This window comes from Ahaetulla prasina, chromosome 2 (assembly GCF_028640845.1).
Source record: "Ahaetulla prasina isolate Xishuangbanna chromosome 2, ASM2864084v1, whole genome shotgun sequence".
NCBI lineage: Eukaryota > Metazoa > Chordata > Lepidosauria > Squamata > Colubridae > Ahaetulla > Ahaetulla prasina.
In genome coordinates this window covers 16,406,690-16,433,386 of record NC_080540.1, presented here as the reverse complement: position 1 = coordinate 16,433,386, position 26,697 = coordinate 16,406,690, and the positions used below count along the sequence as shown (strand labels likewise).

Sequence of the window (26,697 nt, the reverse complement as noted above, 5' to 3'; positions counted from 1 at the left end):
CACTCTCTCTCTCTTCAACTCACCTTACAGGATTTGTTGTGTGGAAAATATTGTCCTAATATAAACAGTAATAAAGGCAGGATAAAACAATAACACATCAATTCCCTCTTTCCGTTTTTCCACCCTTGGCTAAAAAGCATGGATCAGAAATGAATGCGTCCTCTGGTGGGGCTTATCAAAGTTGCGATAAGGCACACCTGTGTGAGCCGGGAAGGTCTGGAGGCAGATAAGAAACGTAAAAAGCTCCATAAAGACGTGTCTGTGGGTCACTCTCTCTATTAGACACAGCCGCACTTTGTTTGCTGGGAAGGAGCGGTGAAAATAAACACCAGTGTAATTTACAGAGGGACGTGTATCTGTGTTTGTGTGAGAGCGCCTGTGTTTTCTCCCCCCGCTACCCCGCCGGCAAAGTCCAGAAAAGGGAGGGGGAGGTCCGGGCGGGTGGTCGCACTCTTGGAAATAACTTTTGGGGAGGATCTTTGGATTAATAGGAAAGAGGTGCCTTGCTGAGAAGGGGTGGGAGGAAACGGCTCCAGACTCGGTGGGGTAAGCGTCCCAAGGTCACGCGGAGCCGCAGCAGGTGCTTTTAAGGCGACAGAGAAGCTCCGCCGGGACTCCTGCAGGTGTTGGACTTTGCTCCCAGGCCATTAAAACTGGGTGAAGGCGGGAGGGGGGGGAGGGAGAAAGAGGAGGAAAGGGAGAGGGGGAGAGAAATAGAAGAAGGAAGACAGGGAGAGAGGGAGGGGGGAGAGAAAGAGGGAGACAGGGAGAAAGGGAGAGGGGAAGAGAAATAGAGAGAGGGAGAAGGAGAGGGAAAGAAATAGAAGAAGTGAGAGGGGAGAGAGGGGAGAAATAGAAGAAGGGAGACGGAGAGGGGAGAAAGGCAGGGAGAGAGGGGAGAGGAGAGGAGAGGAGAGGAGAGGAGAGAGAAAGGGAGAGGAAAAGGAGGGAGGGGAGAGAAATAGAGGAAGGAGAAAGTGAGAGGAGAAAGGGAGAGGGGAGAGAAATAGAGAGGAGAGGGGAGAGAAAGGGAGGGGGAGGATCTTTGGATTAATAGGAAAGAGGTGCCTTGCTGAGAAGGGGTGGGAGGAAACGGCTCCAGACTCGGTGGGGTAAGCGTCCCAAGGTCACGCGGAGCCGCAGCAGGTGCTTTTAAGGCGACAGAGAAGCTCCGCCGGGACTCCTGCAGGTGTTGGACTTTGCTCCCAGGCCATTAAAACTGGGTGAAGGCTGGAGGGGGGGGGAGGGAGAAAGAGGAGGAAAGGAGAGGGGAGAGAAATAGAAGAAGGAAGACAGGGAGAGAGGGAGGGGAGAGACAGAGGAGACAGGGAGAAAGGAGAGGGAAGAGAAATAGAGAGGGGAGAGAGAGGAAAGAAATAGAAGAAGTGAGAGGAGAGGGGAGAGAAATAGAAGAAGGGAGACGGAGAGGGGAGAAAGGCAGGGAGAGAGAGGGAGGGCAGGGATGGAGGGGAGGGAAAGAGGGAAAAGGGAGAGAGGAGAGAAATAGAGGAAGGGAGAGAGGAGAGGGGAGAAAGAGACAGCGAAGCAGGAGAGGGAAAAGGAGGAGGGGAGAGAGAAAGGAGGACAAGAAGAAAGGGAAGGAGAGAAATAGAGGAAGGAGAGAGGGGAGAGAAAGGGAGAGGGAAAAGGAGGAGGGGAGAGAGAGGGGAGAAAGAGACAGCGAAGCAGGAGAGGAAAAGGAGCGAGGGGAGAGAGAAAGGGAGGACAAGAAGAAAGGGAAGGGAGAGAAATAGAGGAAGGAGAGAGGAGAGGAGAAAGGGAGAGGGGAGAGAAATAGAGGAAGGAGAGAGAGGAGAGAAATAGAGGAAGGGAGAGGGGAGAGGGGAGAAAGAGACAGCGAAGCAGGGAGAGGGAAAAGGAGGGAGGGGGAGAGAGAAAGGGAGGACAAGAAGAAAGGGGAAGGGGAGAGAAATAGAGGAAGGGAGAGAGGGAGAGGGAGAAAGGGAGAGGGGGAGAGAAATAGAGGAAGGGAGAGGGGGAGAAAGAGACAGCGAAGCAGGGAGAGGGAAAAGGAGCGAGGGGGGAGAGAGAAAGGGAGGACAAGAAGAAAGGGGAAGGGGGAGAGAAATAGAGGAAGGGAGCCAGGGAGAGAAGGAGAAGAGGGAGGGAGGGAGGGAGGGAGAAGCAGGGCGCCTGGGTCCTGCAGAGTCCTCCTCTCCGCCCTCCGCTCACGTGTGCTGTAATTGTAGTCGCCTCCTGTAGCGATCTCCCTGGATGGTGAGCTCCTGGCGCTGTTCGCCCATAATTTCCGCAGCTGGCCCGGGAGATCGGGGGCTCCGGCCGAGGAGCGTAGCGGCCGCCGTGAGGGCAGAGGCGGCAGGCGCGCCCGTTCGCTCAAGGTGACTTCTGCCCCACCCCGAGCTGGCTGATGGGTCTGGCCGAGAACTTTGCAGCGGGGTGGTGTGGGGGCTTTGGGGCAGGGTCGTTTGGGACCCGTGTGGCGGGGAGGGGGCTTCGGGTCGGAAGGATGCACCTGCTTAAAGTCGCCTTCCCGGCTTGCCGGCTGGGGATGATGGGAGCCGCGCTCCAGGGTGACGGAAGGTATTAACGAGCGAGCTTTTAAACGCCACACTTGTTCCTGGTTTTGCATCTGAGTCCTTGGTCCTCAAGGGAGATCTCTGGGAATGGATTATTCTCCCTCTAAAGGTAGTTCACACGCTTCTGTCTCCGTTTGTTCAGAAACACCCCTAAAAGGAGCCGGAGTGTCACCTTCCTTTTAATATTAAGATACTTATTTATTAAAGTAATATGCCGCCCATCTTACTATTGAAGCGACTCTGAAAGGGAAGATCCGGCCAGGTGCAGTGTGCTTAAGAGTTCAACCCTCTGTGCCAATTCAAATCAGTATTTTTTAACCTCTACACTGGTATTATTATTATTATTATTATTATTATTATTATTATTATTATTATTATTATTATTATTATTATTATTATTATTATTATTCCTGGAAAGCTTTTTACAGTAGTCAAAACGTTTAATATACAGTAACAGTTTTGGCTGTGCAGTAACTGGGCTGTTACTAGTAGAATATCACTGGATGAATTTTCTGTTATTTTCCAACTTTTTGCATGTCTAACTAGCAAGGGAAGATGGAAGAGCTGCATTAAGTGTTTTGGTGGTGGTTGTTCAGTTGTTGTAGGAGCTGCATCTCATGAAAGGGGCAAACCTTGATGATTGTGGTGAATTGGTAGAATCCCATTCTGATTTTCAGCTGGGGCTTGCAGACTGTGAGAGGTGTGCATTGGGAGAAAAAAGCACTTTGCGCATAGTCAGAGGCACTGTTTACTTACATCATCCTAAGCCGGGTGTTGGCAACCCGTGGCTCCAGAGCCGCATGTGGCTCTTTGACTTCTTTCCTGCCGACCCAGTCACAATTGAGAGAGAGAGAGAGAGGAAGAAAACAGAAATGAGAGAGAGGGAGGGAGGGGGGAGAGAGAGGGAGGGGGACACTTTCCACAGAAAATACCAGGAACCACAAAACTTGGGTGGGTGTGGCTGGGTGGGAGTGACATTGAGTTGGCCACGCCCGCCCAGGCTTTGTGGCTCCCACAAAGTGGTTTCTTTTCTGTGGGAAGCGGTCCAAATGGCATTTGAGTGTTTAAAGTTGCAGACCCCTGCGCTAGGCTAAAGTTTGCAGTTGAAAACAAACAAGTAAGCAAGCAAACAAACAAACAAAAAGAGGTTGACTAATCCTGATAAGCAAAACCTGTGCCATATCCTCTGTGAGGTGCCAAAAGTTGAATAGTATTGTTGTATGATACGGGTGTTTGTGTAATCAGAAGCCACCATTTTAGGAATTAAATGGCAGACATAAGAACCTAATGGGAATTATTTCCCCGCCCCTGCTGCTTGTAATCTGTTTTTAACGAAGTGATTCATGCATGGAATTGTGAGTTTGATTTAGTTTAGTCTTGAAGGCATTTTTCTACCTATAGGTTGGGATGTAAACAACTAGCTCGCAAGAAACTATTTGCAAACATGGATCTATTCCGGTTAATCTATTATGATGATTAAATGCTATAGATGAAAGGCCAAATATAGATTTTTGAAACTTTATTGGTAAATATTAATGTATAATGGTGATCAGAAGAAAGAATTAGACCAGAAAATGCTGTCACTGAGACATTTTCTTCATGATAATTGATGGTGGTTAACTTAGTTCAAAATGCATAATCCCTCTAGGGAAGGGGTCTCCAACCTTGGCAACTTTAAGACTTGTGGACTTCAACTTCCAGAGTTCCTCAGCCAGCTTTGAAGTCCACAAGTCTTAAAGTTGCCAAGGTTGGAGACCCCTGCTCTAGGGCAGTATTTCTCAACCTTGGCAGCTTTAAGGTGGATGGGAATTCTGGGAGTTGTAGTACACACCTTGTAAAGCCGCCAAGGTTGAGAAAGACCGCTACAGGTAATCCTCGATTTACAATAATTCATTTAGTGACTGCTTGAAGTTACAGCGGCACTGAAAAATGTGACTTATGACCAGTCCTCACACTTATGGCTCTGGCAACCTCCCCACTGTCATGTGATTAGAATTTGGGCACTAACAGCCGGCATATATTTGTGACAGTTGCATTATCCCTGGGATTGTCTGATTGCCATTTGTGACCTTCCCAGTCGGCTTCTAAACAAACAAAGTCAACGGAAGGTGCTAGAATCATTTAATGACTGCTTCATTCATTTAAAAATATCAATGATTCACTTAACCTTGGCAGAAATGGTCATAAAATTGAGTGCTTAACAATAAACTTGCTTGGCAACAGAAGTTCTGATCCCAGTTATGGTCATGTTGAGGATTACCTGTATAGAGTTGATCACATTGTTTATCACAAGAAAAATGTGCTTGTAAGAAGCCAAAATGTGAGTTTGGCTCAGTGGGCTATAAGAACTTGATTGTTTGCATTAGTAAACCATTTAGGTGAAGCTAAGAGGGATGTGAGAAACAGTGATTGTGCCCGATTCCACAGACTGGGATCTGAATTCACGTAGTCCTAATGGACAATCATTCAAATATGAGCCAGCGGTGTGCTGTAGTGGCCAAAAAAGCCAACACAATTCTAGGCTGCATAAACAGAGGGATAGAATCAAGATCATGTGAAGTGTTAATGCCACTTTATAATGCCTCAGTAAGGCGACACTTGGAATGCTGCATCCGGTTTTGGTTGCCACGATGTAAAAAAGATGTGGAGACTCTAGAAAGAGTGCAGAGAAGAACAACAAAAATGATTAGGGGACTGGAGGCTAAAACATATAAAGAACAGTTGCTGCAAGTGGATATGTCTAGTAGTTTGATGAAGAGAAGGACTAGTGGAGACGTGATAGCAATGTTCCAATATCTCAGGGGCTGCCACAAAGAAGAGGGAGTCAAGCTATTCTCCAAAGCACCGGAGGGCAGGACAAGAAGCAATGGGTGGAAACTAATCAAGGAGAGAAACAACTTAGAACTAAGGAGAAATTTCCTGACAGTTAGAATAATTAATCAGTGGAACAACTTGCCTCCAGAAGTTTTAAATGCTCCAACATTGGAAGTTTTTAAGAAGAAGTTGGATAACCATTTGTCTGAAGTAGTGTAGGGTTTCCTGCTTAAACAGGGGGATGGATGTATATGAATCTTCCTTCTCTTTTTTTACTTAGCTTGCACTCTAGAACTCGCCACCCTATTCTGAGATCTTTGTCTTCACTGATGCATCTGCTAAAGGTGCTCACCTGAAGAAAAGCGTGGAATCCCTAATTCAGCATAAGAAGTGCAAGGTCAGCTGGGTCTTTAAAGGTCTTTCAATAGAATGGAATGGAATAGAATAGGATAGGATAGGATAGGATAGGATAGGATAGAATAGAATTTTTCATTGGCCAAGTATGATTGGACACACAAGGAATTTGTCTTTGGTGCATATGCTCTCAGTATACATAAAAGATACATTCATGAAGAATCATAAGGTATAACACTTAATGATAGTCATAGGGTACAAATAAGCAATCAAATTATATTAGGAAACAATCAATATAAATCATAAGGATACAAGCAACAAAGTTACAGTCATAAGTGAGAGGAGATGGGTGATAGGAACAATGAGAAGATTAATAGTAATAGTAATGCTAGTAATAGTAATGCAGACTTAATGAATAGTTTGACAGTGTTATAGGAATTATTTGTTTAGCAGAGTGAGGCGTTCGGGAAAAAAACTGTTCTTGTGCCTAGTTGTTCTATATGCTCTATAGCCGTCGTTTTGACAAGAGATTGGACAACCATTTGTCTGATATGGTGTAGGGTTTCCAGCTTGAGCAGGCAGTTTTTTTTGTTTGTTTTTTGTTTTTACATTTATATCCCACCCTTCTCCGAAGACTCAGGGCGGCTTACAGTGTGTAAGGCAATAGTTTCATTCTATTTGTATATTTACGAAGTCAACTTATTGTCCCCCCCAACAATCTGGGTCCGCATTTTACCTACCTTATAAAGGATGGAAGGCTGAGTCAACCTTGGACCTGGTGGGACTAGAACCTGCAGTAATTGCAGGCAGCTGTGTTTTAATAACAGGCTTCTTACAGCCTGAGCCATCACGGCCCTTCCAGTTGGACTGGAAGCGTTCCAAGGTCCTTTCCAACTCTGATATTCTGTTTTCTTATTATTCTATCAAATCAGTCAATGTATACAAGTTGATGGTTCCAGGTTCTCATACTGCTAGTTCCAGAGAGTGAAAGGAAAAACAGACAATCAGATTCATTGTTGTGGAACATTGTCTACTATGTATCAAGGGATAGAAGGGAAGAGGGAGAGAGAGAGAGAGAGAAAATGAGCACTTTATCAGCTACTCCTTGCAGTTTTTCAGTTGGAGTGTTTGTGTGTGTGTATGTTTGTGTGCACGCACTCATGCTTATGTGCCTTCACTCCTAGGGGCTGTTATCTTGGCCAACCAAACTGACTGCTTTGCCAGCCAAGTTCTCAGAAACAGCCCAAATTTTAACTGTCAACATGCAGGGGTATTTTTCAAAGTGAGGGAGAGAAGGAAAAAAAGTCAAGACAAAAAATGAAAGGAGTTGTGAGAATGTTTATTTATTTTTATTTATTTCTTTTATTTTTGTCACAACATTATATACAAGCACATATAATGAAAGAAAAAAACATCAGGACAGGAACGGCAGGCACTTTTGTGCATTTATGCACGCCCCTTTGTTCCCCTTTGTTGTGGGGAATAAAGCTGTTGACATGGGGGGGCAGGGAAACTTTCTGTAGCTTTCAACTGCCTGATATTGCACTTGCCCAAATCATTCCAGGACAATTTGCTTCTGGCTGGACTTTATTGCTCACTTCTTGTTACATTGCCCAGACTGGTATGTGGGGGGAGATAAGGGCAAGGAAGCAGACAGACCAGAAATGCTTCAGTTTGGTGCAGGTGCCTTTAGCCATTTAGGTCACATACATGTCATAAGTTGGGTAGGGCTTGAAGAGTTGACCTTGGAGGCAGAAATCTAATCTTCCAGTTGGCTAATTAAACAGAAGAACCCTCAAACTTAACACAATGGCTTACCCCCTCTGCTAAGCATGATTTCCTATGTTAAATAATAACTTTATAATGCCTTTAACTTTATAATGCCTTATTTAACTTGATAATGCCTTGATAAGGCCACACTTGGAATACTGCATTCAGTTTTGGTCGCCGCGATGTAAAAAAGATGCTGAGACTCTAGAAAGAGTGAAGAGAAGAGCAACAAAGATGATTAGGGCTAGAGGAGGCTAGAACATATGAAGAACGGTTGCAGGAACTGGGTATGTCTAGTTTAATGAAAAGAAGGACTAGGGGAGACATGATAGCAGTGTTCCAATATCTCAGGGGTTGCCACAAAGAAGAAGGAGTCAGGCTGTTCTCCAAAGCACCTGAGGGCAGAACAAGAAGCAATGGGTGGAAACTGATCAAGGAAAGAAGCAACTTAGAACTAAGAAGAAATTTCCTGACAGTTAGAACAATTAATCAGTGGAACAACTTGCCTGCAGAAGTTGTGAATGCTCCAACAATGGAAATTTTTAAGAAAATGTTGGATAACCATCTGACTGAGATGGTGTAGGGTTTCCTGCCTGGGCAGGGGGTTGGACTAGAAGGCCTCCAAGGTCCCTTCCAACTCTGTTGTTATTATCATATAAATTCGCCTTTATTACTTTATAACATACCTTGATATTCTTTCCTTCTCTTATTTTCCTGTCAACAACCACCCTGTGAGGTGGGTTGGGCTGAGAGAGCAAGAGAGATATGGCCAAAGATCACCCAGGTGGGACTAGAACTCACAGTCTTCTGGTTTCTAGACTAGCATCTTAACCACTGCACCAAATTAGCTCTCCAAATTCTTCAGTGACCCACAGTCATTCATTCCTGCTATTAACAAATATGGGACGTTGCTTTTCTTTCCTCTCATCTTGCAATGAGCCAGCCTTACCATTAGGGAGACTGAGGCAGAGGATGGTGAAAATGAGAAGAAGGTTTTGGAGGACTGGGATATGAACCAAGTCCAGTGGTGGGCTGCAACCGTTTCAGATGAACCAGTAGTTCTGATGATCAGCTGGCCCCACCCATCCGCCCCTGGCCTATCCTGTCTTATATTTCCTTCTTTCTGGCTCAACTGATTTACGCGGCACAGTTGACTTCTGCGCCTCCGCTGTTCTTCTTACCAGGGCTGCCTTCAAAGATAAGCAGCTGAGCTTCCAATTGCTGTATTTTGAATGCTGTGTGCAAGCGCGTTAGGTGTGCGTCTATGCAAAGCACGCGTTTACAGAACCGGTTGTTAAACCGGTTGCAGCCCATCACTGACCAAGTTGAAATGAAACTCCGCTCTTACCCTAGTTGATCTCTTACCTCCCTGCCTGGCCTGCATTCAGCCTAAATAAGGGGACATCCCAAAATTTGGGGGAAGGTCAATAGTGGGATTCAAATAATTTAACAACCGGTTCTCTGCCCTAATGATTTCTTCCAACAACCAGTTTGCCAAACTGCTCAGAAGGTTAACAATCGGTTCTCCCGAAGTGGTGCGAACTGGCTGAATACCATCACTGGGGAAGATACTTGGTCTCATTGGTTCTTCTTCTAATTTTAGGGCAACATCTTCTAACTTTACTTGTGTCATTCCCTGCTCTTCTCCCTCGATCTCCACCACTAGCTTCATCTGGTCTTTATGATCAATTACTATTATTATGTCCAGTTGCGTCTAAAATTAACCGTTCAAACTGTGTGTCTAAAAATGGTTCATCGATGATGCGGTTTTCCATTCTTAAATAAGAGGACTTACTCATAGTCCCATAAAACAGATTAATTATACAACATGACTGTGGGCTCTTGAGGTCTTGTTTATAAATATAAAACCCATGCAAGGCAGTTTGCAAGATGATTTGCTGGAGCGAAGATCTATACATAGATGGAGGCTGCATGGGAATTCTAGGATATATACTTAATGTGTTTAAAAGAACAAACAATACATTATTTTCCAGTAGAAGAGGCCTATGAAATCTCCCTTCTCCAATGATTTTTCAAAGTGTTTCCTGATCTTGTGGGAGACTTCAGTATGTATTTTGAGTTTTAATGTTTCATGAAATATTAATACAGTCCTTATATTTCTACTCTGACCAATAGGACATTCTCTGGAAACTAGTTATTTGATTGTAGTGGTATAAGTTACCAGTAGTTCATCTAACCATTAATTTTTTATGTTGCCCGGATTGTTTATTTTGGTATATAGTACATTCATGAGCAAAATATGCCCAGGTTTGTTATCTTGGAAAACTTCTGGGCATGTCATTAAATAGTTTACTTAGAATTGGTCTTTTTTTAAAAAAAACGTTCACCTCCTTTCCAATTTCTCTAGCAATGTCACTTGTTAAGGAGAGAGGCACATACATATAAGCGCCTACTCAAGAATTTCCTTGTTTCCTTCTGCTTCTGTAGCATATATTCAGATGAAAAGCTACGTTAAAAATGTAAATATTTGCTCAAAAAGCTCTGCAACGGATTGAAATCTCCCTTAAGATGAGGTCAAGTCTTAGTGAGTACATGAACGTATTTTTGAAGTTTTCTTGTTACTGTCTTTTTTTTTCTTTTCAGATTTCTTTTAAAATAATAATCACGTGGGGATTGTGGTATAGTCTCCCAGCTGATGCTGTTTAGTTTAGTTCAAGGTCACCGCTAAGGATTAATATCTGCTGTAGTTTGCCATTGGTCAAGCTATATACTTAAAATAGCAGAGTTCAGTCAATAATAAAGTTACTTATCAACCTAATCAAACATGTTGCCCCTGCAAACATATCTGTTTATGGAATTGTGGTAAACTGTTGAAGGACACACTGTTTTTGCATGAACAAAATAAAAAGGTCAAAATGTTACTGGATCCAGAGATATACAATGAAATGAATGGGCTGAGGGGGCTGTAATCCGTCACACAAAATAGATCACTTGGATCTTTTGGTCTTTCTACCCGATGTGATTATTTAAAAAGAGCATTTTCCTTTTCCTGTCCCCATGTGGATCTTAGGAAAGCACAGCCTATCATTCTTTCATTGTGGAACACTAGTTTACTATAACTGAAGATTGGTATTTATTTGTGTATGCATGATAAAAGGCAGTTTCAAAAAAACTGAGAACAACAAGAAGCCAAATAAACTAAAAGCTTTTCCAAAAGTAGCTTAAAAGAGTTACAATTCTAGCACATCCTAGGGAAAAAAGTTATTTATTTAGAATAGAATAGAAATAGAAATAGAATAGAATAGAATAGAATTTTTTATTGGCCAAGTGGACAAGGAATTTGCTCTCAGTGTACATAAAAGAAAAGATACGTTCATCAAGAATCATAAGGTACAGCACTTAATGATAGTCATAGGATACAAATAAGCAATCAAGAAACAATATCAATATAAATGGTAAGGATACAAGCATCAAAGTTACAGTCATACAGTCATAAGTGGAAGGAGATGGGTGATGGGAATGATGAGAAGATTAATAGTAGTGCAGATTTAGTAAATAGTTTGACAGTGTTGAGGGAATTATTTGTTTAGCAGAGTGATGGCTTTCGGGAAAAAACTGTTCTTGTGTCTAGTTGTTCTGGTGTGTCGTGCTCTATATTGTTTGTTTGTTTATTAAATCTATTTACCACCTATCTGGGAAGCTATATTTTATCAAAGTCATGTTCTTATGTTTGTTTGTTTCTTTAATTGATTGTTCGTTCATTCATTCATTCAATTTCTATAGCTGCCTGTCTTAGTCAGTGTCTCTGGCTGGCTTTACAGTTCAAAATCTACAGGTAGTTCTCAACTGACAACAGTTCATTTAGTGACCGTTTGAAGTTGCAGCGCCACTGAAAGAATGGCATGACCATTTTTCACACTTATGACCATTGTACCATCTCCACGGTCATGTGATCAAAATCCAGACTTTTGGCAACTGACTCATATTTATGATGGTTGCAGTATCCCGGGGTCGTGTGAGATCACCTTTTGCAACTTTCTGACAAGCAAAGTCAATGGGGCAGCCAGATTCACTGAACAACCATGTTACTAACTTAATTGCAGTTGATTCACCTAACCAGGGCCTCTGGTGGCTCAACAGACTAAGCAGTCTGTTATTAACACAGCTGCTTGCAATTATTGCAAGTTCAAGTCCCACCAGGCCCAAGGTTGACTCAGCCTTCCATCCTTTATAAGGTAGGCAAAATGAGGACCCAGATTGTTGGGGGTGCAATAAGCTGACTTTGTATATAATATACAAAAAGCCGCCCTGAGTCTTCGGAGAAGGGTGGGATATAAATTCAAATAAATAAAACAAAAAGTGTGGCAAAAAAAGTCATAAAACGGGGCAAAATTCATTTAACCATTGTTTCACTGTGGAACAGAAATTTAGGGCTCAATTAAGATCATAAGTCGAGGACTACCTGCATTCTTATGTTTATTTATTTATTTATTTATTTATTTATTTATTTATTTATTTATTTATTTATTTATTTATTTATTTATTCAATTTCTATAGCCACCTGTCTCAATCAATGGTTCGGTGGCTTACAATTCAAACACTATATTACAAATCAAAATGCTAAAAACTTTTTAAAACAATAAAAACAATAGAAACGTCCAAAAAAAATATACATAGCAGCCAGGATACTTGGCTAGGTAGCAAAATAGCCAGGAAAGGAGCTCTTGGCACATTCAGTGTCCCAGGCATGGGAAAAATAGCAGAACCTTTAAGCATAATCTTTGAAAAATCTTTCAGGACTAGCTCCTTGCCCAACCAATGGTTACTAGCCACGGTCATGCCTATTTTAAAAATGGGAGACCCCAGCCTAGTTGAAAATTACCAATCTCTTTATTTTGCGTCACCTGCAAAGTCAGGGAATCAATCTTTAACCAATCCATTATCCTCCACCTAGACAAACAACCTACTCTCCAACAAATAATTTGGTTTCAGAAAAAAATTATCCTGTAATCTGCAACTACTACACATATGGATTACACATCTCGATCAGGGCAAAGCAAATAGATGCAATTTACATAGACTTCTGTAAAGCCTTTGATTCAGTGGTACACGACAAACTACTTCTAAAACGAAAATCTTATGGCATTTCTGGGCTCCTGCATAAATGGATAGCTGCTTTCCTTTCAAACAGGCAACAAGTGGTCAAAATAGGAAGTGCTCTATCAAATCCTGTATCTGTTAACAGCGGTATTCCCTGAGGCAGTGTTTTAGGACCAACGCTCTTCATACTTTACAACATAACCAGGTTTTTAGGGCTTCACAGAAGGCTGATAAGATTTGGGGCCATTTTAATCTCCTCCTGTGCCTCAGCATCCGTTCCTCCATTTTGAAGGGCAGGGCTCAGGTTTAACCTTTTGCTGCGCTCAGTCATTCTCTGTTCCTTTCTATGGTTGAAATCTGAAGTTGCTTCTCTTGACCAAAGAGAAGACAACACAGTGGGGTGGCCTTCAATGCCTGAGGGAGCAAGGAAGGACTGCACAACTGACTATACGATGACAATACGGAAGTGACCTCACCTCATAGCAATTCTCTTTCTTCTATAGGTTCAGATAAATGTATCCAATATGGACCATCCCTTGGACTGCCTTGGGCATCTCCTGTGGATGCTGATGTTGGTTCATTTTCCACTGCAAGAAGTCCACGGGTTTTTCCCCAACATCTGGTCTCGGACCATGGGCTTCACCTGGGGATCCATCACCCACCAGGACATGACTGAAGATGCAATTCTGAACGTCACTCTTCGCCTCTTTTCGGCGATGCCTCACCCTATCACGGGGAACCGCATCCAAGAAGAGGACTTTAAGGTGAAAGAGAACTGGATGTGGATACCTGAAAGTCCGCCTGGACTACTGCAATGTTGTTGCAGTGTTATTGTATTTTAAATTTGGCCAATTGAATAAGTCTTTTTAAGGGTTGTTTTTAATATTGTATGTGTTGTTCTTTTTGTATTTTATTTTGGCTGTTCACCGCCCTGAGTCCTTCGGGAGAAGGGCAGTATACAAATTAAATAATAATAATTATTATTATTATTATTATTATTATTATTATTATTATTATTATTATTATTATTATTATTATTATTATTATTATTATTATTAATGCTGTCTACATGGGGCTCCCCTTGAAGAGCACCAGGAGGCTCCAACTGGTCCAGAATGCGGCTGCGCGGGTAATAGAGGGAGCAACACGATGCTCCCATGTAACACCTCTCCTGCGCAAGCTGCACTGGCTGCCGGTGGTCTTCCGGGTGCAATTCAAGGTGTTGGTTATCACCTTTAAAGCGCTCCATGGTATAGGACCAGGTTATCTATGAGACCGCCTACTGCCACCAATAGCCTCCCACAGACCTGTGCACTCCCATAGGGAGAGCCTCCTCAGGATGCCGTCAGTTAAACAATGCCGACTGGCGACCCCCAGGGGGAGGGCCTTCTCTGTGTGGGCTCCTGCTCTTTGGAATGAGCTCCCTCCGGGGTTGCGTCAACTTCCTGATCTCCGGACCTTTAAACGCGAACTTAAAACCTTTTTGTTCCACCGTGCGGGTCTGGACTAACGCAATTTTTAAATATGGGGATTTTTATGTGGGTTTTATGACAGTTTTAACTATTTTGGCCAAATTTTAGAATCAGTTTTTTAAAATGTTTTAATTTTTATTTATGTTGTTTTATCTTGGCTGTAAACCACCCTGAGTCCTTTGGGAGAAGGGCGGTATAGAAATCAAATTAATAAATAAATAATAACAAATAAATAAATAAAATAAAGGAACATGAGGTGAAAGGAGCAGAGATATCTGCAGCAAAGTGTTAGAATAGAATAGAATAGAATAGAATAGAATAGAATAGAATAGAATAGAATAGAATAGAATAGAATTTTATTGGCCAAGTGTGATTGGACACACAAGGAATTTGTTTTGGTGCATATGCTCTCAGTGTACATAAAAGAAAAGATACGTCATCAAGGTACAACATTTACAACACAATTGATGGTCAATATATCAATATAAATCATAAAGATTGCCAGCAACAAGTTATAGTCATACAGTCATAAATGGAAAGAGATTGGTGATGGGAACTATGAGAAGATTAATAGTAGTGCAGATTCAGTAAATAGTCTGACAGTGTTGAGGGAATTATTTGTTTAGCAGAGTGATGGCCTTCGGGAAAAAACTGTTCTTGTGTCTAGTTGTTCTGGTGTGCAGTGCTCTATAGCGTCGTTTTGAGGATAGGAGTTGAAACAGTTTATGTCCTGGATGCGAGGGGTCTGCCCGGGTGGACAATTAATTTCCCCACAGGACAGCATGAGGAGTTTTACTGTTGAGGAGGGCTGAACTAATAGAGCTGTGAAGATGCATTGGCACACACGCATGCACATACGTAAATTGAAAAAAAAATCAGTCACTTTCAAATTGAAAGCAATGCAGTTGTATTGCATGCATGGTGTTCACTTATGTACATTTGTTTTCTAATTTCCAATTGATCTCATGCCAGCAGGACAAAGACAGCCAATGTGCTGGATGTGCCCAGGAGGCCATTAAATGCCCAAATCTGAGTTATGGCAACCCTGTTCCTTAATGACATTCAAATCAAATAAATTTATTGCGGCCATTAATCAGCAGAAAGAAAAAAGAGAAAATAGTTATTTATACATTTTTAAAATAAACATAAAAAAAGAATGTCTAATAATAATGATAACAGAGTTGGAAGGGACTTTGGAGGTCTTCTAGTCCAACCCACTGCCCAGAGTTGCTTCTCTCCTTGATTAGTTTCTAGAGTCTCAACATCTTTTTTACATTGTGGCGACCAAAACTAGATGCAGTATTCCAAGTGTGGCCTTACCAAGGCATTATAAAGTGGTATTAACACTTCACGTGATCTTGATTCATGTCTACATGAAGTGTGTTGTCTGAGTGCAATTAATTTTGAGAAGTAATCATAATAGTGATAATATTCATAACGTTAATAATCAAATAATAATAATAACAACAATAATAATAATAATACTTGCTTACCCATTTCAATATACCTTCCTTGTATAATTAATCGTTCTCTTAAGCTTTTAAAATTCTAACTTCTGTTTCTGTTAGCTAGCCATTGATAAAATGCATCCCATGTTAAAAAATATTCTGTTTCTTCCTTCTCTTTAATTTTAAGTGTTAATCTATCCAGAAGAAAATAGTTTTTGAATATCCAGAACATTCGGTAATAAATAAGGAGGAATGATGCCCTTAAAAAATGCTTAAAATCATCATTCTTATTAGATTTATTATTATAAATAATATAATAGATATTGAATATAATATAATATGATTCTTATTAGATTTAGGTTAGTTTATTATTAACCTAAAACCTACATAAAAACCTACAATTATAGAGTCCCTAACAAATCTGAGGAAGGTGCAATAAGTCCACACAGGGGTGAAATGCCCCCGGTTCAGACCGGATCAGCCGATCTGGTAGTGATGGCAGCAGGTGGTTCAGAGAACAGGTAGCAAAAATCCCTTGCCCCCCCGCCTGTGCCTGGCCACCCGCTTCCCGGCTTGCCACTTCTTTTAAAAAATGCTTTTAAAAAAAAAGAGGCTCTGATGATCGCACAACTCAGCTGTGATCGTCAGAGTCTTTGTTTTACTTTTAAAAGCATTTTTTTACAACCTATTCGGCCGAATAGGTTGTAAAAAAAATGCTTTTAAAAGTCAAAAAGAAAAAGATCGCATGCGACAGCTGATCAGCCCCCACCCTGCGCTGTTCTACTTACCTCATGCCTCATTTTGACGCGCACTGCGCGCACACACACACACGGACCTTGCATTTGGTGCGCGCATGTACAGCCAGTGAACTGGTAGTAAACTGGTTCAGATTTCACCACCGAGTCCACACCTCTTAAAGTTGCCAAGGTTGAGAAAAACTTCAAATTCAGTCCATCTATCCATAATATGTATTTCAATTGAGACCTATCTTTTCATTTCCCCTCAACACACTTTTCCTTCTCTAATTTATGGGGAGGAAGGGGGAAACACAAGGACTTATCTAACATTTTTTTTAACATTACTTCTGATTCCACCTCAACAGGACAAGACCCTACTGGCTGATGACATCTTTGCCGCTTTCTATGGTCCTGAGGTGTCCGCCAAGCGTTTCCGCGGAGCTGTCGCAGAAGTGGCCAACGCCAATGCCGCCATGGACTTTGGGAATACGACCAGAGATGACCCCGTTTTCCACTTCGATTCGGAGCTCATTCAGTCCGCCAATAGCTGGCTGTTGCATGTTCGCAAAGAGATCCTTCAAGCTGTGCGTTCTGAGCAATACGGCATTGCCCGAAAAAAGCTGGGACAGCTGCTCCATTCTTTGCAGGTATCCATCAAAATGTACCGAATTCAAAATTAAGATAGCAGGGAAGATGGCAGCCTTCTTGGTGTTCTGGTCTGTGAGAATATGCTTAATGTCAGGGTTCCAAGTAACAGATCCATAGCAAGAAAAATTCTGAGGCAGATGAATTCCTCAGAGAATAGATATTGGAAATACCATATTGACACAAATCTGGTGAAAACCAACTCTGTAAATTCCTGCTGTTTTCACCTTACTAAAAGAGAACGTTTTCTCTCAACCCCAAACAATCAGTCACATGGTCCAGTCAAGATGCTGTTTGGTCACCTGGCAACATTACTCCTCCTTCCTCTGACCAGGTGTTAGAATGCCCTTAGTTCCCAAGAGAAAGTATTTTATTATGGGCTACAAACCCCAGCTATCTCTAATCCTCCCTCCCTATCCCTCAGCTCCAGTGTGGCAACACTGAAGCTCCAAATGGCTCCGGTCAGGTCAGCTTCAGGGTTGACACTTGAGAGATGGGAGAAAGAAGAGATGCAGGTCAGATGACAGATATCTTGACCCACAGAAGGAAGTAGGATGTGGAAAACATCTCAGAAGGGACCCACCCTAGTTCTTTGGATTGTAAAAATGAGGGGGTAAGAGATGTGCTTTCAGACTTGACAAGATTCTTTTGTAGGTAGTCCTCAAATTGCAACCGTAATGGAGCCGACAAATTATGGTTATAAGTCATAAAGCCATATCTCAGCATGTGGTACCCAGATATATAGGTTAAATACAATTAGTCTTTGTTTAACTAACTGAGTTGGGACCAGCAATTCAGTGGTTAAGCAAAATGGTTGCTAAGTGAAACAGCAACTGTGTGTCAGGGTTCCAAATAACAGCCCCAACAAAAGAAGACTCTGAGGCTTGAAGTTCCTGAAAGTTCCATTTTATTAGAGATGTCATATTGGCACAAATGGGAAAACCCGAATCTGAAAGTTTCCAGGTTTTCCCCACCCAAAGGAAAGTCCAAGTCCCTGCCAGTACCCACAAGTTCATCACATGGTCCAATCAATCCACCGTCCCAACTGGAGATGCCTCCCAGCCACACCCCTCCAGGTGCAGGGCAAGATGTCCTTGACTCTCTGAGAAAGGAATGTTATTATGACTATATAACACCCTGCCTCCATACAATCCCCCCTCCCAGTTTCCCACAGGAGTAAATGTGGCAGGCCTGAAGGTCCAATGCAAAAGATGGCTTCCAGGCCTGACACAAATGTCAGGCCTGGCAACAAATGTCTTTTGGAGAACCAAGATTCACTTAACAGTCATGTGATTTGCTTAATGACTGTGGTAAAAAAATGGTCACAAAATTGTCTCTGGTGACATATTAACTTCATTTCTGACCACACCAACTTCCAGTCCCAACTTCCAGTCCCAACTGTGGTTGTAGGTAGAGGACTACCTGTACGCATTAAGAAACAAAGCTAGCGAGGTTAGATAGAACCGTCTTTGGCCAGTAAGAGAACCATGATCCATGTGATGGCCTTCCGGGGCCATCAAGAAATGACCAAGTTATCTAAATTTTTATATATCTCTCTTCTCTAACCATTGATATAATATAAACATAAGAAATTTGGGAAGAATGATATAACCATCTAAATAAAAATATAAAGGTATGATAGAAATATAATATGAAAATGATGGAGGAGGGAGTAGAAGACACGAAACACGTATTCAGATGAAACACTGAATGATTAAGGATGTATGGTTTATTTGTATGTTTGTCTGTTTGTTTAAAAAAAATAAAAAACTTAAAAAAAAGAAAAGAAACAGGAAAAAAGGAAAACGACCAAGGTTCTGTTGACTTGGAAAGGCAGTGGAAAAAAGTCTAGAATTTAAACCTGGATCTGTAGACCCATATAGGGACTTCGATTTCTGCGCCCGCCAATGAATAAATCTGTGTCTCTGTGGCTTCATTCTTATCCAATGAATAGACTAGCTGAGGCATGTCTGTAAATTTTATGCCAACTATCCCAGTCCTGAATAAGGAATTAAGTATCCAGAGAGACGAGAATGAATAGTTGTGCCTGGGGGAAGCATAACCAATTATGCCCCTCAACTAACTCCCTTATATTGTCTATTATGAATCAGCACACCCTCATCTTTCTGCCTTTTTTATTTATCTATTTTCTCAAGTATGCATTAGATAATATATGTAAATATAAGCATGAGTTGAATACATAAAATGACTACAAATAAAGGGAACATTAGGATAGGGACGGTAGGCATGCTGGTGCTTTATGCACGCCCCTTATAGAATTCTTAGGAATGGGGTGAGGTCCACGGTAGACAGTCTTAGGTTAAAATTTGGGGGGGTTTGGGATGAAACCACAGAGTCAGGTAGTGCATTCCAGGCATTGACAACTTTGTTGCTGAAGTCGTATTTTCTGCAATCAAATTTGGAGCAGTTTACCTTGAGTTTGTATCTATTGTGTGCGCATGTATTATTGTGGTTGAAGCTGAAGTAGTCATTGACAGGTAGGACATTGTAGCAGATAATTTTATGAGCTATGCTTAGGTCATACCGAAGGCGGTGGCATTCTAAATTTTCTAAGCCCAGCATTTCAAGTCTGGTGGCGAGCGGAGGAGTGGAGGACTCTTCTTGTGAAATATTTCTGGACGTGCTCAACTGTATTAATGTCCGACATGCAGTGCGGGTTCCAGACAGATAAGCTGTATTCGAGAACTGGTCTAGCAAATGTTTTGTATGCTCTGGTTAGTAGTGTAACATTACCGGAGAAGAAGCTACGCAAGATTAGGTTTACAACTCTAAATGCCTTTTTGGCGACGTTGTTACAGTGGGCTTTGGCACTTAGATCATTAGAGATGTCCTTGACAGGGTGAGGGTCATCTACAAGGTTGTGTCCACTCAGCTTGTATTTTGTGTTCTGATTCTTTTTGCCAATGAGTAAGACAGAGGATTTGTTGGTTGAGATTTGGAGTTGTCAATTGTTTGATCATTCCGACACAAAGTCAAGATCTTTTTGAAGGATAGCAGCATTGTTGACGCCGGTGTTAAATAGTTTTACATCATCAGCGAAGAGAACACAGTTTCAAATAGTTTTCAATTTTCTGCAAAAACTACGGGTAATCCTTGACTTGCAACCATTCAATTAGTGACTGTTCAAAGTGACAACGGCATGGCACTGAAAAAAGTAGCTTAGGACTGGTCCACACACGACTGTCATAACATCCCCACAGTTACATGATCAGAATTCGAGCCCTTGGCAACTAACTGGCATGTATTTGTAATATTTGCAGCGTCTCGAGATCCTGAGATCCTGCGTCTATGACCATCCCAGATGGCTTCCAACACGTGAAGTCAAGGGGGGGAAATCAAATTCGCTTAATGGCCACATGATTCATTTACAAATGGCAAAGATCGTTTTAAAGATCGTTTAAAATCCAGGCCTGACTTGCTTAATAACCATCTAGCTTAGCAGATGGAAATTCTGGCCCCAGTTGTCATTGTAAGTTGTAGACTGCCTGTACTGAAATCACACCAAAAAGAGCGAGAAGCTGTATCTGAATTTGCTAACTTTTAAATCAAAATGGAGGATCGAAATGCATAATTTAACAAAATCATAATACGGGTGCTGCTCACCCTCTTTCTTTCCGGCCAGGATTTCTACAGCCACAGTAACTGGGTAGAACTGGGATATGATGGAATACTCCTTGACTTGGTTCAGCCGGGCCGTGAAATTCAGTCTGTCGCTGAAGGTATGGATCAGGTGCAATTTTACTCTTTTACCTGAGTTTGCCTCCACATGAGATATCATATGAGTAGAGTAGAATAGAATAGAATAGAATAGAATAACAGAGTTGGAAGGGACCTTGGAGGTCTTCTAGTCCAACCCCCTGCTTAGTCAGGAAACCCTACACCACTTCAGACAAATGGTAATCCAACATCTTCTTAAAAACTTCCAGTGTTGGAGCATTCACAACTTGTGGAGGCAAGTTGTTCCACTGATTCATTCTTCTAACTATCAGGAAATTTCTCCTTAGTTCCAAGTTGCTTCTCTCCTTCCTTAGTTTCCACCCATTTGCTTCTTGTCCTGCCCACAGGTGCTTTGGAGAATAGTTTGACTCCCTCTTCTTTGTGGCAACCCCTGAGATGTTGGAATACTGCTATCATGTCTCCCCTAGTCCTTCTTTTCATTAAGCTAGACCTACCCAGTTCCTGCAATTGTTCTTCATACGTTTTAGCCTCCAGTCCCCTAATCATCTTTGTTGCTCTTCTCTGCATTCTTTCCAGAGTCTCAGCATCTTTTTTACATCGTGGTGACCAAAACTGGATGCAGTATTCCAAGTGTGGCCTTACCAAGGCATTACAAAGTGGTATTAACACTTCACGTGACCTCTGTTTTGTTAGTGGGTATCAGACCCACTAACTCAGAGGAGCCTGTTCTCAGCCTGCTGAGAATTTATTGATTTAGCCTGTTGATTTATTTATTTGGTCAGTTTATATAGCCGCCCATCCCCAAAAAATGTTTCAGGGGTGGTGAACAATATTTAAAATAAAAGTTAAAATAGTTAGAATTGCAGCTACAAAAATTGAAATACATATCAGCTGAGAGAAATGCAGGTAATCCTTGACTTGCAATCATTGATTTAGTGACCGATTGATGTTAACAATGGCATTGAAAGAAATTGACTTGCAAAGCATCCTCACACTTAAAAATGTTGCAGGAGCCCCAAGGTCACATGATCAAAACTGGGCACAGGGCAGGAAGCCAGGGATGAAAACTAATCAAGGAGAGAAGCAACCTAGAACTGAGAAGAAATTTCCTGACAGTTACAACAATTAACCAGTGGAACGACTTGCCTCCAGAAGTTGTGAATGCTCCAAGACTGCAAGTTTTTAAATAGTGATTGGACAATGATATAGGGTTTCCTGCCTGAGCAGAGGGTTGGACTAGAAGACCTCCAAGATCCCAGACCTTCAACTGTGTTATTCTATATTCTAAAATTCAAGCGCTTGGCAACCAGCATGAATAGCAATAGGAATGGGAATGGGTATGAAAAAGATCCAAAGTCATCTTTTTCGGTGCTGTTGTAACTTCAAACAGTCACTAGACAAATGGTTGTAAGTTGAGGACTACCTGTATTTCATTATTGAAATCTTTCACATACTTCCCGTAAAACTTAAGAAAAAGATAATACAATGGAATGGAGTGGAGTGGAGTGGAGTGGGGTGGGGTGGGGTGGGGTGGGATAGAACAGAACAGAACAGAACAGAACAGAATCAGTGGTGAAATCTGAACCGGTTTACTGCTGGTTCACTGGCTGCGCATGCGCAGTTCTCCGGAACCAGTACTAAAAAATGCTTTAAAAAGGTAAAAAAAGAGGTTCCGACGATCACAGCTGTGGCGTGCGATCATCGGAACCTTTTTAAAAAACTTTTTAAAAGCATTTTTAACTACCGGTTCCAGAGAACCGGTAGTTAAAAATGCTTTAAAAAGTAAAAAAAAAAAAAAAAGTTCCGACGATTGCACATCGCTCAGCTGATCTTCGGAAGTTTTTTGTTTTTTTTTACTTTTTTTACTACTGGTTCAGGCGAACTGGCCATAACTGGTAACATTTCACTCCTGGATAGAATGGAATGGAATGGAATGGAATGGAACCTTGGAGGTCTTCTAATCCAGGGGTCTCCAACCTTGGCAACTTTAAGCCTAGTGGACTTCGACTCCCAGAATCCCCCAGCCAGCAAAGCCTATACCATTTCAGACAAATGGTTCAGACCAATGGTTGTAGGATCACGTGATCACCATCACCAAGTTATTCTAAGTCTAACCATTTGCGACCTCCAAGCTGCCTTCCGACAAGCAAGTCAATGGGGGAAGCTGGGTTCACTTAACGTCTAGATGCTTCACTTAACAACTGCAGCAATTCGTTTCTTAACTGTGGCACAAAAAGGTTGTAAAATTGGGCACGGGAAAGTCGGCACGAAGAGGCCCGGTGGTGCAGTGATTAAAGTGCAGTATTGTAAGCAAACTCTGCCCACAGTTTGATCCTGACACGGGGCTCAAGGTTGACTCGGTCTCCCATCCTTCTGTGGTCGGTAAACTGAGGACCCAGATCAGTGGTGAAATCCATTTTTTTTTTCTACCGGTTCTGTGGGCGTGGCTTGGTGGGCGTGGTGTGGCTTGGTGGGCATGGCAGGAGAAGGATATTGCAAAATCTACATTCCCACCCCACTCCAGGGGAAGGATACTGCCAAATCCCCATTCCCTCCCCACTCCTGGGGGAAGGATACTGCCAAATCTCCATTCCCACCCCATTCTGGGGCCAGCCAGAGGTGGTATTTGCCAGTTCTCCGAAATTTCCACTACCGGTTCTCTAGAACCTGTCAGAACCTGCTGGATTTCACCCCGACCCAGATTGTTGGGGTAGGGGGGGGCGCGATATGCAAATATGCAAACAGGGCCGGAATAGCTCAGGCTGTTACGAAGCCTGTTATTAGAACACAGTAGCCTGCAATTACTGCAGGTTCAAGCCCGGCCCAAGGTTGACTCAGCCTTCCATCCTTTATAAGGTAGGTAAAATGAGGACCCAGATTGTTTGGGGGGCAATAAGTTGACTTTGTAAAAAAATATACAAATAGAATGAGACTATTGCCTTGTACACTGTAAGCCGCCCTGAGTCTTCGGAGAAGGGCGGGATATAAATGTAAACAAAAAAAAAAATAAAAAAAAATAAAAAAAAATAATGCTTCTGCATTGTAAACCGCCCAGACAGTTCTGTAAAGAGCTACGGAGTGGTATATACTAAGTCTAAATGCTTTTGCTGTTGCGAGATTTTGCCAAGTGAAAGAGAGGAAAAAGTGGAACTTGCGTTCATTAGTAGCCCATTTTGCTGAGACCGAGGAGAGTCTTGGGACCCCCCTCCCCCTACCTTTTCTCCTACCCCCTTTTTTTCACTTCATGCTATTTCTCTTGTGCCTTCTCAGCTGGCATCCGGACTTGTCACGATTGCTCTGAATGGACTTGCAAAGGAAATCTCCTGGAGAAGCTTGCTGTTCTCACCACGGGTTACTATGGTACCCATCCTGAAAAGCCTACTGGTATGTTTTTTGTTGCCAACAGAGGAAAAAATAAAGGGGAGGGGCTCTGTTTGGAAGCCAAGGAGAATTCCCCCCCTCCCCTTAATACTATCAAAGGCGAAAAGCCTCATTTGTATTCTCCTTGCATCCTTAGAGAGTTGACGCTAAAATCTGTAAGGAGGAGAAAATGAGTTTTGGCACAGCTTTGAGATCTTTTTTCTCCCAAATGTGTTTCTTTGAGATATTCTCTCCATCAGCTGCCTGTTTTATTTATTTGGTGTTCGGTATATGTATGTGTGTGTGTGTGAGAGAGAGAGATAGAGAGAGATCACTCCTGTGGAACTGTGGAGAATTGTAGGGCCTTTTCATAGTTAATTGATGGAGGAATGAATGAATCTTTTCTGCTTTAGGATTTAGAGGGTTGGGTTTTTTTGTGTGTGTGTCCTCTGAAGCCTAATGGAGCCTTCCACATTGTTTCTCTGACAGAGGAAGATGGGAAAAAAATAGAATAATGGAAGCCTCTAGCAAAAGAGATTTCTAGTTTGGTCCATAAATAAATCAGTTCTTTTATCAGTCCATCCCGGCAAAAATTCTCTGATCTCTTTTTTTTAATGCAAGAAAATCCTTTTTTTTTTTTTTTTGCACAAAAGAAAGTGCAAAACCTGTTCTAACATATGCACCTTGTGCGGAATTGCTGAAAAATTCAGGCAGGCTGGATGAAATTATAGAGCAGAGAATACCTGTGGCTAACAGACCCCCATAAAGATATTGTGACAGAGCTCACATTAGTAGGAGTCTGGGAGGTTTAAAAACAGCATATTAAAAAACCCCATATAAATGGTTGTATAAAAAGCAGAGTTTTCTACAGGAATGGTATTATTCCATTATTCCATATCTGCAGAACAACACTCCGCATTGGCGACAGGAAGGGCATCTGGCCAGTAAACACTCAGCTCCATTTAGATGTCCGGACTCCACCCCGCAAGGGATTATGGGGTCATTAAATGGAGATGATGATGATGGTGGTGGTATTATTCCATCCTTCTCCAAATGGTATTTTATTTTACCCGTCTCCACCTTTGCAGGTGACGATGCTAGGCTGACAGTCTTTTTCCTCCTCCCTTTCTCCTCAGGGAAGTGCAGTCATGGTGGGAGGTTCGATGAGAGCCGCCATCAAGAACCTCGAGGCGGCATCAATAAAGACAGTGCCTCCATGTTCTTCTCACCTCACCATTACCTGCACCAGAAGGCAGCTAGGCTGGCCCAGGAGGCCTCCATACACTTCCTGGAGAAGATGTGGCGAGAAATAGGGAGCAGGCAGTTTATGAGGTAATCCAGTCCGTTCTTTTAAGGTTCTTACAGTTAACTGTCACCTATGGATATAAAGATTGGCCGTAGATAGGCGTTTTTCTGAAGTCTCCAGAATTTCCTCCGGCCATTATGTAATGTATTACTGTAAGTTTTGGCGGGAGTTTTAGGCGGGAAGTATCTCGCTTCTGATTGGATACAGCCTCTGGCTGAAGTGTATATAAGGAGAGGTTTTTCTCCAGAGTTTTGCTGGGTCACACTATATTAAAGAGCTGTTGTCACTAACCTGGTCTCCTGCCTCGTCAATACCCAAACCTAACATTGGTGACGAAGGTGGGATATTGAGGCAGAGCACCAGAACAGAGCTGAACTCACTACGAGAATCAAACCCAGCAAGGTAACGGCAAATGCAGCGATGACCGGCTACACGCCACCCACTCCGTTTGACCCTGCCCAGGAGACATGGGGAATATATATGACCCGTTTCGAAAGTTTCCTGGAGGCAAACGAGCTACAGGGAGTCTCCGACAACCGTAAACGGGCTTACTTCATAAGCCACTGTGGGTCCGCAGTCATCGCCGTCGCAGAAGCCCTAGCGGAGCCAACACCGCTACACTCCGTATCGTGGCAGACCCTTCAGACCCTCCTGAAGAATCACTACGCACCAGCCCCGCCCAAATACGCTCGACGGCACGAGTTTGGGGAGCGAGGCAACAAGAAGGCGAGTCTATCAGCGACTACATGGCAGCCCTGAGACAAGCCTCCAAGCATTGCAGTACCGCGATCTGGAGGAAGAGCTGCTGGAGCAACTTATAGGGGGGGTCAGAGACATCCGTTTGAGGAGACGGTTGCTAGCCAAGAGCAACCTGACATTGGCAAACGCTCTGGACGAAGCCAGAGCCCATGAGATGTCCAACCATGCAGCAGACACCTTACAAAAGCGACTCACGCCGATGGCGGGCGCAAAGCCGAGCACAGTCCACCACGAAGAAACCTATCGTGAGTCAACCAGCGAAGAGGAGGAAGAAGTCCACTACACGGAAAATCGACAAGGAAGACCCGGAGGAATGCGGAAGTTGCGGGCGACATCAGCGCCAAAGATGTAAGTTCAGGGCGCCATTTGCGGCGGTGTGAAAGGAAGGGCACCTGGCTCAAGTCTGCCGAGCACCCCAACCTTCCGCCGAAAATTCAAATCGGCCAATCAGAGCGGCTCTGAGTCAGAGATGCAAACCCCACATTCCCGCCGAATTTCAAACCAGCCAATCAGAGCGAGATCGGCGAGGCGACCCGCGATTGGCCAGGAAAGAAAGAGCGAAGTCAAACCGAATGACTGTTACCATAGACCACGCAGCTACCCGCATCAAGAAAAGATCTTCACAAACCCGACAATTGAAGGCGTACCGTGCCGACTGGAAGTAGACACAGGATCAGCTATCACAATCATGTCCTGGGACACTTTTGTGAAAGC

At 42.8% G+C, this 26,697-nt stretch overlaps 1 protein-coding gene across 11 annotated transcripts in view; it reads left to right on the top strand.

Moving 5' to 3' along the window:
• The first annotated feature begins 1,169 nt into the window (after nucleotides 1-1,169).
• The window catches only part of VWA7 (von Willebrand factor A domain containing 7), a 58,655-nt gene continuing 33,127 nt past the window's right edge, over nucleotides 1,170-26,697 (top strand). Inside the window, exons 1-7 of one of the 11 annotated variants that reach the window (XM_058170423.1) lie at nucleotides 2,455-2,667; nucleotides 5,653-5,769; nucleotides 13,061-13,321; nucleotides 16,580-16,861; nucleotides 20,503-20,599; nucleotides 23,829-23,942; nucleotides 25,055-25,250. In XM_058170423.1, the coding sequence (XP_058026406.1) occupies nucleotides 13,082-13,321; nucleotides 16,580-16,861; nucleotides 20,503-20,599; nucleotides 23,829-23,942; nucleotides 25,055-25,250 (929 nt within the window). In that variant the 5' untranslated portion in view covers nucleotides 2,455-2,667; nucleotides 5,653-5,769; nucleotides 13,061-13,081. Of the gene's footprint in view, nucleotides 1,190-2,069; nucleotides 2,361-2,454; nucleotides 2,668-3,480; nucleotides 5,770-9,669; nucleotides 10,042-13,060; nucleotides 13,322-16,579; nucleotides 16,862-17,283; nucleotides 17,436-20,502; nucleotides 20,600-23,828; nucleotides 23,943-25,054; nucleotides 25,251-26,697 lie in introns of those variants that run through there. The other 10 variants (XM_058170427.1, XR_009153588.1, XM_058170419.1 and 7 more) reach the window with 10 other exon arrangements.